This window comes from Drosophila arizonae, chromosome 2, assembly GCF_054131065.1.
Source record: "Drosophila arizonae isolate 15081-1271.41 chromosome 2, UAZ_ARI_1.0, whole genome shotgun sequence".
Lineage (NCBI taxonomy): Eukaryota > Metazoa > Arthropoda > Insecta > Diptera > Drosophilidae > Drosophila > Drosophila arizonae.
This window is the reverse complement of record NC_142922.1, coordinates 24,158,910-24,177,366: the sequence shown is the minus strand read 5'-3', so window position 1 is coordinate 24,177,366 and position 18,457 is coordinate 24,158,910. Positions and strand designations below refer to the sequence as shown.

At 44.9% G+C, this 18,457-nt stretch overlaps 1 protein-coding gene and 1 long non-coding RNA gene across 5 annotated transcripts in view; both read right to left on the bottom strand.

Annotated features, from left to right (window-relative positions):
* Positions 1–18,457, bottom strand: part of LOC108621697 (uncharacterized) — a 63,948-nt gene that overhangs the window by 28,371 nt on the left and 17,120 nt on the right. For all 4 annotated transcript variants that reach the window (XM_089463138.1, XM_089463139.1, XM_089463137.1 and 1 more), the window contains exon 2: positions 7,630–7,834. In XM_089463138.1, the coding sequence (XP_089319264.1) occupies positions 7,630–7,713 (84 nt within the window). In that variant the 5' untranslated portion in view covers positions 7,714–7,834. The remainder of the gene's footprint in view (positions 1–7,629; positions 7,835–18,457) is intronic.
* Positions 11,214–13,806, bottom strand: LOC149270605 (uncharacterized). The gene is made up of 2 exons (XR_016268471.1): positions 13,033–13,806; positions 11,214–12,948 (listed from the first exon to the last, which is right to left on the bottom strand). It is a non-coding gene; the product is annotated as an uncharacterized LOC149270605 (long non-coding RNA).

Genomic DNA, 18,457 nt, shown 5'->3' with positions numbered 1-18,457 from the left:
CATAGTTTCCTCTGAGCACATGCAGTCGGGCGCTGGGATTATCCAGCGCAACTTTGTGCGCAATTAGCCACTCAGTGCAACTTATTTGGTCTGGTGCTCCGAAAAGCTGAGATTATGCCTCTACAAATGTATGAATGTACCTCTGTGTCTGTAGCACTCTAGCTGCAACTGTGTGTGTGTATCCCTAGCTGCTTTTGCTGTCTTCCCCGATTGCATTGTGCGTTTAATTGCGCTGCTTGGCTTAAACGTGCGCTGACCTTTGACAACGATATAACAACAACAAACACACTCACACACACACATACACACACTTGTTTGTGTTTATAACGGCATTATGAGTTTTAAGCTGCTGCGAGCAAACAAAGCCAGGGAAAAAGCAAAAATAAAAAATATATATAGAAAGAAAAAAAAAGAGGCAACGCAGTCGTTGGCAATGTCAGAGACAAAACGGCGACACACAGAAGAGAGGCAGAGCAATGGCAGCTACATCGTGTCGCAGTCGTCGACATCGTCAACGTTATGCACAAAACAAGCTGGAGCCGAAATGCTTAAAACAGATTTATGTCCATGCCGCCTCGACTCCTGCCCCGCCTCGCCCGTCCCGCCCGCCTCTCACGGCACATACCAATTGAGGATGAAACGTTGATGCTGGCGCATCTTCACCTAACTGAAAACACATTCAACAAACGAGATTTGCGTAATTCCTGCAGCTCAGTCAAGGTTCGTCCCGGCTTACTATTTGTCGGTTTGTAGCCGCTGTCGGGAGATGCCTCAACATTTTTCATACTCTCATCGAAGTGGGGCATATTATAAGTCTTCAGCTAGTTAGTAACATTTGGTTATAACTAATTAAACCAGGGCAAAGATCAACTGCAACTAAGATTAATACAAAATATTTTTTTTTTTTTTTGTATTCATACATAATAAAAATGATTTTAATTGTTATATTTTTATTGTTTTCTCAATATCAACCAACCTTTTAAATATTTTTAAAATTTTCTGTATTTTTACTGCCTTTTTAATAATTTTAAGGAGATAAAAAATAAAATATATTATTTTCTGTTATTCCAACTTGATAAATATTTTTTAAATTTCTGTATTTTTATTATTTTTTCTGGCATTTTAAAGAGCTAAAAAATGTTATTACTTTTCTGTTCTTTCAATCAGTGAAGTAATTTTTAAATTTCTGTATTTCTCAAAGCTTTTTCAATCATTTTAAAATACTCTTCGCTTTGTCTAACATTGAGCACATGTGTGCAGCAGTTGTCAATAATCTCTTATAAGAGCAACTCAGCTTCTGCTACACTTGTCCTCCAGTTTTATTTGCGCTCCTAGATCTTAGGGGCTTGCTGTCTGCTTACGGGAGTTTTATTTCACATGCCACGCCAGGCACAAAGCCTGACAATGCTGCATGCGGATGGCTTTAGTCTCTGCTCAGCTTCCAGCCGCAGCTCAAGCCATACGATGCGATGCGATGCGATGAGACGCCATGCGAATGCAATATGAGTTAAGAGCACACTCATTCGTCCATTCTCATAGCGGCACTTTTTGCTTTCTAGGCTATGTCATTCGCTGGTTGTCAGTTGTCAGTTGTTGTCAGTTGGTCCCTGTTCGTTGGCCCCGTTGACATTTTGCGCATCTTTTTGGCTTTGGCAGTGAGCTAGCACAGCCACAGCTCATTTGCAGCGCGGGTAATCAATGTACACATGTGTGCGTGTGTGAGTGTGTAGATCTTTGTGTCTGGCTTGCCCGTTTGCTGTTTCTTCTGTGAAATATTGCACATGCAACTGTTCAGCTTGTCGACTGCCTTCCGGCATGGATGGCAAGAGCTACAACTTCCGCTGCTGTCGAGACGCCGTCAACGCCTTGACTTGCATCTCACCTGCATCACTTGCATTTTCCGCACGCAAAACGTTGCGAGCAGATAGCAGATATGATGGAAATCATTGTTTGACCGAGCGAGCTGACTGACTGGCTGGCTAGCTGGCCTGGTTGGTTGGTTGGTTGGCAAATATTTTGCGCTTATCCTCGCACATCAAACGAAGAATTGAGAAAAAAAAAAATAAGAGAAAAGCGTGGTGGATGGCGTGGACTTACCTTGAATTCTTTTTTTTTTTTTTTTCGTTTTTTTTTTTTTTTTTAGCGTTTTACTTGTTGGCTTGTGCGCCATTCAAACGCTTGGATAAACAGACGGCACACAGAGATACCGAGAGAGACATAGGGCGCAAAATGTCTAGAAGTGGCCTTTATTGGTCTCGTCTGGTCCAGCCCATGCTGCCGAGCAGACCATACACAGAGCTTAGCGCAGCTCAAACTCCAACTCTGAATCCGAATCCAGCTCCAACTCCAACACAAACTCAGCCCGACCCAACCGGACCACCAAGTGAGTGAGTTATCTGATGGCCGTCATGTGCCCCCGCCGCTTTGGCCGCTGCCAGCCCATCAATGCTGGCCGTTTGTCTTTCTATCCATAGTATTTCTGTGTATTTGCGTTTAAAGTTTTTTGATTGAATTGTTGCAAATTGTTTGCAAATCTATTTCGATTCTGTTGCCGGCCAGGGCCCTCATCGAACAATTGCTTTTTGTCTTGTCTGAACGGCTTTGCGGCCAGCCACGCAGAGACTCGTATCTGAATATATACTATATGTATCCAGATACAAAGAATCGTAGCCAGCTAACCGACATGACACTGAGTTATGGTTCTGACAGCTGTAAAAAGCCCCAGCGACTGCCACAGAATTCATGCCGAGGCTTTTTAGCCAACCAGGCAGACAGTCGGCCAGACAACCAACCAGAGCCAGCTAGCCAGCCAGCCAGCCATGCCATTCAGTTATTTTTTACTTCTTTATTTTGTCTGTTAGATAATCCTATTAGCAACCAAAGCGCAGCTTCAGCAACAGATAAAGTAATTACCCCCACACCCCAAAAGATGCTTCGCTGAATTTTGCCAAAAGGTAAAATGTTCAACTTTTGGGCCTAACCTTTTTTTATTAATTGCGCCCTTTTGTACACTTGCCAAACAGGGTATATGGCCAATATAACGCATTTTGTATACACTGCAAAATAAAGCGCAGAGTCAAAGCAGACAGTAAAATCCAATAACTAATAATTTAGATCTAGATAAAATTTATTTAAGAGAATGTCCAATTCGATATCATTGTAAGCTCCTTTTGCACCTTTTTAACGCTTTTTACCCTTTTTCAATATCGTTGGCCAGGTCAAATCAATGAGCTGTCATTGGAAAACGGGCGATTTCATTTACATTACCAAGGAAATGTTGTCTTTGCGCTTTGTTGCAGGTGTGGGTGGGTGTGGCAATGCCACATCTAGGGGCAACATTTATTTAGCTATTAAATACGCTTCATGGGTTTTGCTTATTTTCATTATCAATTTAAAAGCGCGCAGGCCGAGCTGTAAAAAAGCTTTTAACTTAATTATGTTGGCCATAAACTGCAGGTTTATTTGGCCAGCTTGGCGTGTGAACGCTCGGAACGAAGCAAGTCTAATTAAATGTCCCCCGAGGCATAAAGTCTATGCCGTGGCCGAAAATACACACATACAAAGGCACATACACTTACACATTGGATCCAGATACATAGACGAAGCACACACAGATACAGTTCTCGGTGCGCGCTGCCTTGTGCTGAAGTGTTTGCTCGTGAAATACTTGAAGCAATCATTTCTGTCCGTTTCGGCTCTGTCATTGTGGCCAGTTTGAAGTGTGTTGAATGATTTACATAAATTCTGAAATGGCCATGCGGCGAGCACCCTGTATTGACAGAACTAAGCGCTAGCCAAACAGAAACCCACACAGCACAGGCACAGACACTCACACACACACACACACTCATACACCTCACCTCAGAGCAAAGTGCTTCAATTTTAACTGTTAACTGTTAAGCTATATAATTGTACATATATAGCCTTATATAACAACAACAAGCGGCAACTGGGCGCGAGCACTTGAAGTTAGACGACTTGGGCCGCAAATTGTTTCCTATGGGCCCTGGCCAGATGTCATTAGCATGTAAGCATGATAAATGGCTAAAATGTGAACGCGCACAGACTGCGCTTTAGACGGCTAGAATAAAATGTATATGTGTATGTATGTATGTGTCTGGAGCGGCATGTCTTGGCATGAAGTCGTCAGAGACCATTTGTCACAGTTTTGCCAGGTTTTTGGGAGCTGAGCTTTAAAGCCGCGCCGCGACTGGGCAGCTCCATTACTTAACCATTGTCATGGCTTTAATTCTATTATTCTTTGTGCTCGAATTTCAGCTGTGTTGCTAGGCACACGTAAGAGAACTTGTTGGTGCTGTTGGCTGTTGGTCTCTTTAAAGACTTTATTTTAATATTTTCGGCTCACTCCCACAATGTAGTCGAAAATTCGTTAATCATATTTTCAGCTACTTTAACACAGCAATCGAACATTTCCAATTAGTTAAGAGTGATGAGGCAAGAAACGGTGTGCCAAACCCCCAAATAGTAAATGTTTGCATACAACAGCAACAACAACGCTTCCATCGGCTGCTACAGACATCATGAATTGTGCTATGCGATGCTCGTAGACATGTTTTTTGAATCATGGCCAAAGTTGTAGCTATCACATTTATGTACCACCTATATAGATGTGTATCTGTGTGCGTGTGTGTGTGTATCTGTGTGTGTTATTTTTGTTGCCTTCTCATCTTGCAAACATAGCAGAAATCAATCATACGCAACGTGCGCTCCGCTCGTCATGGCAATGAAATATCGATTACGACACGTTGCCGCGCCACTCGCACTCCATTGACTTATGTCGCGGATATGTGTATCTCTATCTTGCGGCTGTTGTTGCTTCACAGATAAAAGCGGCTGGAGCTGTTTGCCAGTTTGTCGAAATGAAATGCAAAACGAGTCAACCGCAAGCTACTGCCAGCCGCAACAGTCGGCCCTGCCCCTCTCCGCCCACTTGCCCACCTCGCTGCGTCCCCTTTGTGCTGTTTCATTAACACAGCTGCAGTCGTGCGATGGCGACTTTAAGTGCGTGCGCTTAGTGCCATCGGCAGCCGTCAAAAGCAGCGCAGACAACAACGCGACGGCAGCGGCAAGAGTCGACGTGGTTGCCACATTGACAGACAGCTGGGACAAGTGCACGCGTAAATAAAATTACGTTCGCAACAAGCCGGCCACACGCATTTCCATACCCAACAGCAAGCAGCACTCTATAGGGTATATGTGACTTGAAAATGCTAAAAAAAAGTTTCACTTAAATTGAAAGACTTTTGGACATCTGAGTCAAACCGACTCGTTATATTTCATATATTTTGCATATTTATTAAATATATTTTATGCTCCACTTTGTAGAGCATCTTCTAGCTGTATCTACTCTATTCTCAATCAAAGTTAATTTTGTTCACTGCCTTTTGCATATCTCGCCGCGGCGCAGCACTTTAAGCCGCGTATTTTCATTCATGGCTGATTTTTTGGTATTTTGTCGGCGAGCCTTTTATCAATCATGCGGCTGACATGCTACGTGAGCCTCTCGGCCAATAATTACATGCGATAAGTTGCCCAAGTGCGGACCAGAGACAAATGTGTGCACCGCCGCTGTCAGCCCCGCGTCCACCTGCCGCCTATTTGCAATTCCTGTCCCTGTTGCCAGTTTAAACTCATTAATAATGACCCGAGGCGTGTGCCGCGCTGCGCCAACGTCAACGACAACGATGTCGACGTCGACGTCGATAGCGACGACTGCCTGTGGTTGTCCGCCCAGGTTGCCATTGTCAAATTGTGGGACACGCCCACTACACAACGCCTGAATCGTAACACATGTCTAATGCGCAATTTATGCTAGCCAACAGCCACGTAGACGGAGCAGGAAAGATGGTGCGGTGGGGGGAGGGGGTGAAGCCAGACAACTACGCTTTGAGTAGCTTAGAGCCGCTTGTTTTCAGTCGATTTGGTGGCTTACTACGGCTTACAGCTTGTTGCGGCTGGTATTTAAGTCTTGTGGCGGCAGCCAAGTGCATGTGGTTGTAAAATTATTATAAATGTCTTGTTGATGAGCTGTGATTATTAACGTTTACGTGCTTCAATTCTGCTGCAGCCGCAGTTGGCAGTTGGCAGTTGCAGTAAAAACGTAAAAGCTTCAAGCATGCAACACAACATGCAACTTGGCAGCTCAACGCGACGCCAAGTGTCATTAGTCAGTTCCGAGAATTGCTAACTAGCCTGTCGTCCCATTGGCCTGCTCGATCAATCAGGAATGAACTGGAACACTATGCCGTGGGCGCCTTACAGATCAACTGCTCTGATTATGCAGATACATGCTCCTATCTGTATGCTCAGCCGTATGCCGAGAGAGACGTGTGTGTCTTCGAGTCATATAATCAACCGGCAGTCCTCTCAGGCCGCACCGCTCATTATGTCGCAGACCCCACAGGCAACCTTGATGACATGCATTTGCATAAGATATATGCATAAGTATGCTTATCATGTCATATTGTGTTCCACTTAACAGGGCTGGTGCAATGCACTCGCCCGTGATATGCAAAGGGTCTCCTGCCAGATAGCAACGCAGATAGTCAGGCTCAAGCAAATAAAGTGTAAAGGCATCTTTGACTAAGCCAACGAAATGAAATGAAAAGAAATTAAACGGAATGCTTCAGTAATTCGAGAATTTAATTTTCTCTAACTAAATGTGTATATTGAAATAATGTAATCGGATGAGTCTAAAGTCTCTTTTATGTATTTTGTTATTTTTTATGTTTCAATTTGAAGACGATGCTCTCGGTTTCTCTTTATCTGATTTATGTTTGCTTGATCAGAAAATATTTTATAATTAAAAGACAGCGTCGACAATGGCCATGAACAACGTCAGTGATTTCTTGGGCATTTTATATATGTATGTATATTTATTTTTATTGCACGCTCGGATAACATTTTTGCCAAGCTCTGCTAAAATCAAACACCAAAACCAGGCCACACACACACACACACACACACATGCACACATGAGAAAATCACAACTATTTATTTGATTTGTCCGCACAATGATGCCAACTATGAGATGGCGTGCAAAATCAGCAGAATTTTCTAAGCAACGCAGACAGACAAAAGGCGACAACGAGGAGGCAGCTCAGAGCTGGGAGAACTCCTCTCCTCTCTCAGCTCTTGTCGTCGCTGACGACCCATTTAATTTGGCAAACGTGCGCAGTTTTAAAGCAAGGGCCAACCACAGGCTCTGTCCGTGTGGCAGCAACAGCAGCAACGGCAGCAGCAGCAGGCGACGTGTGAATGATGACACTTTGCATGTTTGCCAAGTCACAGACTGCGACTCTGGCTCTGCACTAAATATTGATGAGGGTGCCCAGTGATGGGCGCCAAGGGTTGCCGGCTGGGCGGCTGGGGGTTAGGCCATATGACGGTTAGCATATGGCAGGCACGTGCAAAGTAGGCAACACTTTTTGTCAATTGACATAAATCACAGCCCATATGCGAGAGAGAGAAAGACACAGAGAGAGACAGAGAGAGAGAGACAGCCGAGGTTGGTGTGACAAGTGCGTGTAGTTTTAGGATATTCATGTACTTGTCGCTGCTTATGTGGCTAATGTTGACACTAAAGGGTGTAGTGAGAGGCTAACTTACCTTGATCTCGTGTATGAAGTCGGTCTCATCCAGCAAATTAATGCGCACGGACATTATCCGCGAGGGTCGACACAGGCAGTTCATATTGCAGCCGTTATTCTGTTGCTCGGTTCGGTTTTGTGTTCTCTTTGGAGTTTAGGCGAATTGCGTATGCGCCGCGTTGTCAGTGAAAAGCGTCAGCATTTTCGCGTGAAAGTCCCATGAGCTGCAAGTGGAGATTGAGATGAGAGAAATAGAAATAGATGTAGTAAGTGCGAGCTGCATAGAAAGTGGCAATTAAACTGTGCACATAATTAATAAATAGTTTTTCATCTGTTTGCTATCATTCGAGTCGACTGCATGCCGCAATTAGCCAGCTGTAAACGGGTTTCAGTTTGAGATACACTTCAAGATAGACGAGGAATCGCCAAGGCAATGCCATGTCAGGGCAAACAAACCGGCGCTGACAGTTGGCGCAAGAGACGTGTTTTAATAACTCTTTTTGGCCGTGGCTTGTATTAAAGCCGTTGGCACTTATCTGTGCCGCAGATCGCGGCAACATCATCAGCAAACTACACCAACAGGAATGGCAATGACAAACCAACTGTCAGCAGTTGCTGCCGCTCCCCAGTCGAGTATTATCATTATAATTTTATAATTGCGGTTGTTGCCAGCGATAAGTTTAATATGCACGAAGCAGTTACAAAAACAACAACAGCAGCAGCAACAACAAGAACAACAGCAACAAAAGTCACTTAAGCGGATTAGTAGAAAGGGCGCTTCTGTGAGCGTTGGTTCTGAAGCCCTCATCTATGTATTTACTGTTGCCTAAAAGCAGATTATGTCATTAGAGATACTTATAGTACACATAGAGCAGGAAGTCTCCCAGCAGCTGCGTTTGTGCTTTAAGCTCCTGGCAATTTCGGGGATAGCAACTGAAGTAAGCCGTTGGTTCGTATATAAGCACAAACTTAATATCCATATAAATATTTAATTAAATTTCCATTTACATAGCTCCTCAAAAATATGAAAAATTTTTACTTAAATTGAGATTTTTGCTGCCATTTAGAATTTTTTTAGTATTAAATTTGAATTCCAAGCATGCGAACTCTGTTCTTTTAGAGAGTTTTGCGGTTTGTTTCATTGAGATGTGGCAGCAAATCCAGCTGACAGCCGTTTGTGGCAGTTTCTGTGGCAACTACGAAATAATTAATGCACGTTTCGCATAATGAAAAGCAACGGCGAAAGAGGCAACAACGAACGTATGAAAAGAAAGAATAGTGGCAAAAGGCAGCAAGTCATGTTAACATTTCACACATTTCACATGGCAGCCAAGCAGCAGCAGCAGCAGCAGTAGCAGCAGCAGCAGCAGGAGAAGAGATTCAGCTGGAGGTCTGTTGTTTTGCATAGAGCTGCGAGCTGCAGCTTAGGCATTGCTGATGATAGGCACGGCTATGAGATTTGCATGGCCTTTCAATAGTTGCCTTTGTCGTTGCCGTTGCTATTTGCCGTTGCCTTTGCCTTTGCCATTGCCGTTGCTGTTGATGTTGATGAAGTTGTTGCTGTCTTCATATGAGCTGGCACAGCTGGCACATTTCACAGGGGGCGCTCATTACGCTAATGAAATATTATGCCTAATTAATGGAAAGTCGGCTGACTGACTGCCAGCTGGAGTGGCATGTGTCAGACAAGTGTCTTTAACTTGGTCACTCTGTCAACGCGACCATGGCGACTCGGGCCGCATGGCTCAATTAAATTTAATAAGAACACATGTACATACATATGTATATGATATACATCATGTAGATATATACACATATTCGTCTGAATGACAGTCGCTATGAATGGCGCTGCATGTAATTTTAATTGCATTCAAACGCGGACAAACGGCAGTTCGTTCAACTCCACAGCACTGCCGCTGCGTGCAACACCCACAACAACAACAGCAACAACTACAGCAAGTAGCAACATGCCACATCGCGGCACTTGCAGCCACACAGCGGAAAATATAATTTACATTTGTGTATCGCATTTTTCTGACAATATTTTACAAATTACGCATACCTTAAAGCATATTGAAGTTGAAGCTCTCAACACTTCTGATAGCTGTACTGAAATGTGTGTATTCATATTTATTATAAAACTTCTTTTAACCACATCTAACTACCAGAACTTAAGTCCAAAAGTTGAGAACAAGTGATAAATATGACATTGATCGGTTTTTGAGCGGCTACAGCCCAGCCCCCTGCCCCCAGCACACCCCTGCCTAACTAGGCAGTAAGAAAATTTATAGCTTTGGCATATTTATAGCGTCATATCTTTACGCCTGGCCTTATGCACAACACAGGACATCATCAGGAGCAGCCAGCGACGACACCCTCATAATTTCTTATGCCATCAAATTTATCACCAGTGAGCAAAGTATTCAGGAGACGGTACGGGTGTCTCTCCCTGTGTGTGTGTGTGTGAGTAGGCGTGATTTTTCGGGCATAGCCAGAAAAAAGTTCGCTTGATTTGTGATAAAGTGCGTGTGTGGCATTGGCCAACCAGAACGGCCAAAGCGACCGTTGCGACCTGATCGACCCATTGCCAAATCTGTCTATTTATCAGGCAGCAGCCGAACCCAAACTTTGCTTTCAATTTCAGGCGAATTTTACTACAGTCTCACACTCTGCTCTTTGCCATCTAGCATTTTGGGTTTATTATTAATAAGTACACACACACGCACACACACACACACGCATATACAGTCATCAGGTCGACTCTTTGCCTGGCTGCATTCCATTTTCCTTTTATTTATTTATTTACTTCGTTCACTTCTTTCTCTTCTTCGCTGCCTGCTGACGGGCGTATCAATAACTGAAAATGTCTCAAACAGCATTTTGTCATATTTCAATGCTTGCCACGCCCACCGCCCACCGCTCACTGCGCACCCAGCCCTCAGTCAGCAGCCCGTTTAGCAGCCCACCTCATTTGATGTTTGCGGAAGTAACACCCAAAAAGCAGAGCAAACAAACTTTTAGCACATGCCCACACATTCATCCAAGCTCTTCCATCCGACGACTCCAGGATGCTGTGTGGCTGTGCGGCTGGCGTCTCTCCATGCTCCAGTTTCTTTTGGCCTGTTTGCCGAGCTAAACGAAATTATTTATTACTTTCGGCGCAAATGGCGGTCTGGGTTGTTGCTGCCGCCGCTGTATGCATAGAGGCTGCTGGTAATGATGATGAAAAACGTGAAAGCATCGAAAAGTGCAAATGGCTAAAGGTGAACCGTGTGCTGTAAAAGGCAGAAGGATTGCTTCCAGACCGACCCCCACCCCCCTTTAATGATGATTAAATGCGTCTCAGCCAGAGAGTTTTGAGGGGGCGCTCTGACACATTTTGTCGAGCAGTGATTTACCATTTTCTCTCGCTTTCTTCCCCATTTCGCTGTGGCTGCTTCTCGATGATTTGACTATGAAACTGAGCTCAATCAAATGACCTGGAAAATGAACTGAGCTGTGCGGATTTATTTGCTTGACTATTTACTAAATAAGTAAAGGCTAATGCTGTACGATTTCATATTGGAAATCGGCTTAATTAAGTTCGGAGAATTTACACTGAAATGAAATTCAAAACAGATTTTATTGCCCATGCATTACCGGAATAATTTAATATGCCGCATGCCCCTATATTTCTTTATGACTCGGGCAATTATGTTCGCTCGAATATTTACCCACACATTCACACACACGCACACACACACACAGAAGCAGATGCCGCAGCAGCTCTAGCAGCAGGAGGCTGGCGGCCACAGGCGAGCATAAATTTTACAGCAACAACAATTGCTGCCACAAACGCAACTGCAGAGGCGACTGCGACGCTCAAAAGAGTTGCGGTGGGGCAGCAGCAGCAGTAGGCGGCATGTTGCATACCTCGGGCATTTGCAGCAATTAACACGGTCGACGGCGTGCCTTGGTGCCCACTTGTGCCTGCCAAGCAATTCCTTCTGCACTCCTTTATTTTTGGCACGTAATGAGCCAGGAGACGACTGCCCGAGCTGGCTCTAATTGCATTGACGCGTTCGTTTCGGCATGACATCGAGTGTGCCAGGCCCTGTCTTCTGGCCACATTGTGTGAATTGAGTTGCAGTTAATTATATCCAGTTGGCATTTCGATGATTTTAATGATTTGTAGCGGTTTTTGAAGCAAATATCTCAAGCATTTGGTTTACGTCTTGACCAGACTCCTATGCAACCCACACACACACACAAACACGATGTGTCTTCCTCTCTCTCTCTCTCTCTCGCTCTCTGTCTACCTCTAGGGAATTTGCTGGCTGTATCTTGCAGGCGTTGAGTGCAATGACACACAAGTTCTCGTGCCGTGTGCTCTATGAGTATTTATTTACAGTTGCCGACTGCGTTGACGACAGCAGCGACAACTGAGCGTGTGTGCGTTAATATTTAAGCGGCTACATGGGAACTTGTTAACACCAACCAAGCCAACAACAACAACAACAGCATCAGACCAGCAGCCAGCTCAAGGGAGTTACGGGGGCGCTGCTATTGCTGCTGCTGCTGCTGCCTTTGGTGCTGCTGGATGCAGGAAGCTGCTGGCTGGCTGCTGGCTGCTGGCATGGTCTGTTCTGGTCTGGCCTGGGTCTGGGGCTGGGCCACGTGAGTGATTGTCAAGTGGTTGACGCTGCAGACAAATGAAATTCGCTTAAAGTGCGCCGCAGTTGCCGCGGCTGACGCGACGGCAGCCACGTCTAGGACAACTTGACTTGACTCGTTGCCTGTGAGGGGGCGTGACTGCCAGGCTGCCATGATGCCATGCGGCCAGGTTGCCAGCTTGTCGTCATTCAGTTTTTTTTTCCTGTTTTCATGGTCTGCATATTGCGGCTTACCCACGGGCATTTCATATTGACTCTAGTAGGCGTGGCTGGCACATGTGTAGTAGAATGTTTTTAGAGAGAATTGCGAAATTTGTTCGCTTAAATATGCCAATTAACTTTAACATCAAAAGGTATTTTTAATTTCAAATAAAATGCGACGGAGACTTGTCTAAATGTGAATCTAATAGGAGATGAGATATGTAAACATTTAAAGAAATTGTAAGTAATAAGAATCTTAAGTTGGGGTAGTGGGTCTTGATTAATAATTTGTTTAATTGGCATTTAATGTAAGGTATTCCGTAGTCGCCTAGTCGCAAGGGAAGGCCGCAGTCATCAACGTTGCTGCCAGTCGCTTGTGACTTGCATTACGCGATTTTTTTTTTAAAGAAAATTCTTTATTTTTTGCGTTTTGAGTATTGAGAGGAAGGGGCGTGGGCCGAGGGCCAGCAAGGCAGCATGCGAAACTGTAAAATAGAATCAGCTCATTCGTCTTGTTGCGGAAAATGCATTTTATATTCTATTCGGCATGGCACATGCGTGAAAATTACTTTATTTTTAATGACTCAGATGATGGCGATGATGACGTTGCTGACGGGACAGCTGAGTTGAAAGTAACAGACCTGGACTGAAATGGAACAGTTGCATTCAGCCACATTCGCAGTGGCTGCCGCTACGGCTGCCGCTGCTTTTGCATTTGCATTTGCATTTTCTGGATACAATGGCTAAGACAGGGCTCTAGTCCCAGGCTCAAGCCATTATGCTGGCAAAAGCAGTTGAAAGCGTGGGCGTTTTCTCTTATGCCGTTACCGTTGTTGTTGCTGTTGTTGGTGTTGGTGCTGTGCTGCTGTGCATGTCATTAACATTATGAGTGCTTAAATGTTGCTTCATCTAGAAACCGGGACTGGCTCAAGGTAACGGAAGCTGCAATTGCAGTTGTAATTGCAATTGCGGCGTACAAAAGTCATTTTTAGTAAATTGCCAGGCAGGCGGCTCTTTCGCAGTGCCTAGGACCGACCTGCCTTCGATTGACATTTAGAGACCGAAACGCACAATATAACCTGCTGCTGGGTAATTCTCCAAAGTGTTTCACTTGCCGCCAAACAATAAACCAGATATTGCGCTCTGCCTAGTCAGAGAGCATAAATTTTCCATGTCTCAAGAAAAGAAGCTTGTTCGTCGTCGTCGTCTCCGCACACGTGTTACAAATTTTATATGAGCAAACAATTTTCATGACGCCTACTCCCTACCAAAAAAAAAAAAAAAAAAAAAAAAAAAAAAAAAAAAAAATAATAAGAGAAAGAGCAAAATATAATATAAACGCACAACAGATAAAGCCAAATACTCCGAGGAGCAGCAACAGTGGCAGGCGACACAGCTGGAAGGAGGAGCGCCTTGGTAAACTGCTGCTGGCTGACGGCATTTTTATATATGCGTACAGGAAAAATGTCGTAAAAAAGTTTTACGATCAAACATTGCAGTTTATGTGCTTTTATGTAAAATTACCGTACAACATTGGCAACATTGTCAGCTGAGCTGTAAAAGTAGCTGAAATAGGCAAAAGGCAGCAGCTGAAGGTGCAGCTGAGCGCCTCAGCTCCCAGTGCTAACTCCCAGTCCAATATCACTAGGCAATCAGGCGAAGTTGCCGCACTTTGTGCGTCTCTCTGTGCGTCTGTTGGGGTAAATCCAATTTACTTATTTGCCTTCGCCTTCTCTGTTCATTGTGAACTATTCGGTCTGGCTTCCCCTATGGCTCGGCACACGCATATATTTAAAGCCATTTGGACCACTAGGCGTATGGTTAATATGTGATATGACTTCAATTAACTGCGGAGCACTAATATGCTGAGCCGTTTTTAATGTCAGCATTTTTATGGCCTACTCACACATCGTTTTGGCCCGTTTTGCATTGAATTTCACACATTCCTCATGCTGCATCATATTTATGGCCAAGGGCAATAGGGCTTTTATCTCTTGGCCAGCAGCCGCCGATTCGCGACGGAGCCCATTAAATTTATGCCACAAATCGTTTACTCTGCTTCTTCTTTGAGTCACTCTCGCTCACTCTCGCTCTCTCTTTCTCTCTCACTCTCTCTCTCCATCTCATTCTCCCCTGTGGCCATTACTTGCTACAAGCGCCTCCATTAAATGAGAATAAAACATCTGGCCGATTCATTGAATGCGTCTAAAATGTCAAATGCTGTTTCAACCTGCGTCTCATTTGCACATTAATAAGCATATTATTCAAATGTTGTCAACGGCGATTCGAATCGATCTGAATGGAGTCTTAATATCTGACCTGCGGCCCAACAGGTTCTGCGACCCAATTCTCCAATTTTCGGTTCACTGAACCAAAGACGCGTCGGAAATGTGGGACAAATTCTAAACTTTTGTTTGCATAATTAATCAAGAGCCGGAGCTTTCTTTATATACATAATTATCATAATTAATGATTATAATTAACTATTAAATGATGTACCAAATACTTAAGAGCAACAGATTTAAACACCTATCAGATAAGTGTTTTGAGTTAAACTTTGACAAATACGTGAGAATAATTCCAAGTGAATTAAAATCTGCATAAATTAGTTTTCATCTCAGAATAATATTGATCAGAAAATCAAGTAAAATATTTGCAATAAATGTGTACATAGAAGATATTACATCATCTATCAACAAGTCTGGCTTCAAACAAACCTTTTTGGTCCCCTTTGAATGGGTTTGAATGCACAAATAAAAGGTACAAAAATATATATATGAAAGAGCACAAATGGATTAGTTATGGCAACTTTTCATATAATTGACAGAGTGCCGCTAAAGCTTGGAAAAACTCTTTTCCGAATCATATGGCATCAGCCGCTTTGGCCGCTTTTCATGCACTCTGCACAAATCCAATGGGAAAATTCAATTTTTTGCACAACCCTTGGCTATCGAAACAGTGTGTGTGTGTGTGTGAGTGTGTGTGTATTTTTTTTCGAACGGCTTAAGCCGAGGTATGCGGTGCCAGGGCTTTATCGCTTTTTGTGCTTGCGCTTTCAAAGTTAATCAGGCTTGAAGGCTTAACGTGGCTTTAATTGGATGCCCAGCGATGTCAAAAGTTGTGGGTCTTGTGTAGCCATAAAAGTTCTCTCTTTTCCATTGCATGGTATGCATTTTAATTGCAATTGACATTGATTTCAAACATGCAGCGATCGAGTTTAGTAAATTTGCCTAAGCACCACTTTCCACAGCAACAACAACAGCGCAGGCAGCTGCAGCAGCAGCAGTCGGACTGCTGCCTCGATATCAGTGCTTGGCCATCGGCGGCAGCATTTAGTATGCCACAGAATGGGTGTCTCTGGGGAATCGGGTCAGCGGATGGTGTCAGCAAGTTTTGGACACCGAAATTTGCATTGCATTAATTTCCTGCACAGCTGGCACAGGGCAGAGTCCATTGGTGCAGCGCTAACTGGGCCCTAATGAACGACTGGCCGACAGCAGAGCAAACTAAAATGTGGAGCAAAATTATTGCAAGTTTGCCGCTCTGCGTCAGGCTCTGCGGCTGGGCCTTACCTTTTGCCAGGCGGCGCTCAAATATTTACCGGCGCCTGAGCAGACCGTCTGGTTCGATGCGTTAATGAACCAGGCCGAGGCACAGCTCGAGCCGGAATCAGTTGGTTGACAGTGGCTTTTCCTGTGGCCCGGTCCGCCAATTGGTTGACTACTCAATTACAAATTGTTTATTTACAGCTCGCTCTCAAGTTGCTGGCTCTGTCGACGCTTTGCGCGCTCTGTTTGAGTTAAGCTTTCGCCAGCGGTTATTTAATACACTTTGCTGTGGTTCAATGTGGCTCTTGTAGTGTAGTAGTAGTTGTTGTTGTTGTTGTGGTTGTTTCTGCAGTCTGAAAGGAAATGCGCGTCAGTTGGAGGGCTTGACACACTCATTGCTGCCGCCCCTGCTGCCGCCCCTGCTGCCGCCCCTGCTGCCGCCCCTGCTGCCGCCCCTGCTGCCGCCCCTGCTGCTGCTGCTGCTGCTGTTGCGCCTGCTGCTGCTGCTGCTATTGCCAGACTTGAAGTGTAAATAATCGACCAGCTCACTTTGTGGTTTATGCGTTTTACTTAATTACTGAATTGGTTTTTGAATGCCCTTTGATGTGGCCAGCAGTTGCTATGTATACATATATACGGACGTATATATCCATGGGTATGCATTAGCTCTAAGCATGGGTGTCATTTCCTTTCCTCTCTCCATATCTCCCTCTCTCTCATTCTCTTGTTGTGTGTTTGTGTGTGGCTTTTGATGTGGGCGGCAGCAGTTGTTGCTTGTCGTCTCGTTTCCTGCCTGTCGCGTGTCTCCCATGATATATTTTTTTTTTGCTAGATAAACTAATTCAGCGCACATAAATCAAAATGCAATTTGTTCTGTGCAAAGGGCAAAAAGGCTAATAACTAAACAAACTGCGGGCCACTAAATCAACGAGCCGCACGATAAACCGAGCCGAACTAGGCAGAATACCAGTCTAGGGACAGCATTTACCAATGCTGCTGCTTATGATCATGAAGACGACGATGACGATGATGATGATGATGGTGATGGTGATGGCAATGCGAATGCGGATGCGGATGCTGATTATGATGTGCTCTGTTCTAGCCGTGCAATGTGTGCGAGCTGCTTTGCCCCAAACGGTGGAGCGTGATGCTCATAATTTATTAGCTGACAAAACAAATTCATTATGCAATGATAAGGCATCGAGCCAAGAAATTGTCATGGCCAGCCTGCTGCGGCGGCATGCCAAAGGGATACGGCTGGGGCCGATGGGAATGGGGCGGGGGGAGTGAGTGCATACCGAAAATGAATGCAAATTCGTCACAGGGCACAAATCAAGCGATGAGCACGTGACAAAGGTTTTCCCCAAAGATAGACACGTGACAGCTAATCCCGTCACGCAAATCACACTTAACTCGTTTTGTGTTTTTGCTTTCCCTCGGCCAGAGCTGTGCTCTGTCCAAGCCTGCCAACTCGACGTAATTAAAGAGAGATTAGAGATGGTCACGTGTAACATTTAAGTTCTTTCCTTTCCTTTGTGCGACCGCCATAAAATGTGGCAGGCATTTCTGTTCTGAGCCATAAAGATTCTCAGTTTGGGCCATAAAACAAATTCAATTAGTCACATCCATAAATAAACTTAAAAATACTCTTCGTTTAATGCCAGCTACAGCAGCTCATTTATCTGCAGGATAGACCAAGTAGTGGATTGCATCAGTTGCCTATCTCCTATGTTTCATCCGTGCTTTTTACAGGGTATGTGCGTCCTCTGGCAACAGCTGGCAATATGAGTTATAGGCCATGGCTTAGTCCCCACTCGCTGCCTTTGCTAGCTGAGCTCTCTCTCCCTCTCTCTCTCGGCTTTTCTCTTCTTACTGACAATGACAGTAAGAGTTAAAGCATAGTCTAACTGCTGCCTGCGGCCCTGGATCCGGAATCGGCCCTCGCATAGGCAGTGACAGCGGCAGCGGCGGTGGCAGCAGCAGCAGCAGCTCATAAAATGCCGGAATGACGTGAAGCTGACAGTTAGCACATTTCAACCTGAGCGCGGCTGTTGATTGCGACGGCCACAGCTGCTCATCGGCAGCAGCTACTCCAGGATCCGTCTGGCACGCAGTAACAGCGAGTTGGCATTACAAGCTTTAATAGACAACCGCAGCGGAGCGCTGAATAAGATTAATGAAGCCGTTTAAAACGCTTCGGTTGTTTATCATGCCGCAGTCCACCCAAACTCCAGCCCGAGTCGCTGCGGCCTAGGTGCTGCGGCTAATGTACTGCCGCCGCCTCTGCCGCTGCTATGGATGCTGCTGGCGCAGCTGAGGTCGCTGGCAGCGCCATTAGTTGACGTCGACACGGCTGGCTGGCTGGCTGGTTGGCTGTAATCGTGGCCGGGACAACAGGGAACACGGCAACAGGCTGTTAGCTGGCCGGGCTTATTAAGTCGCCATA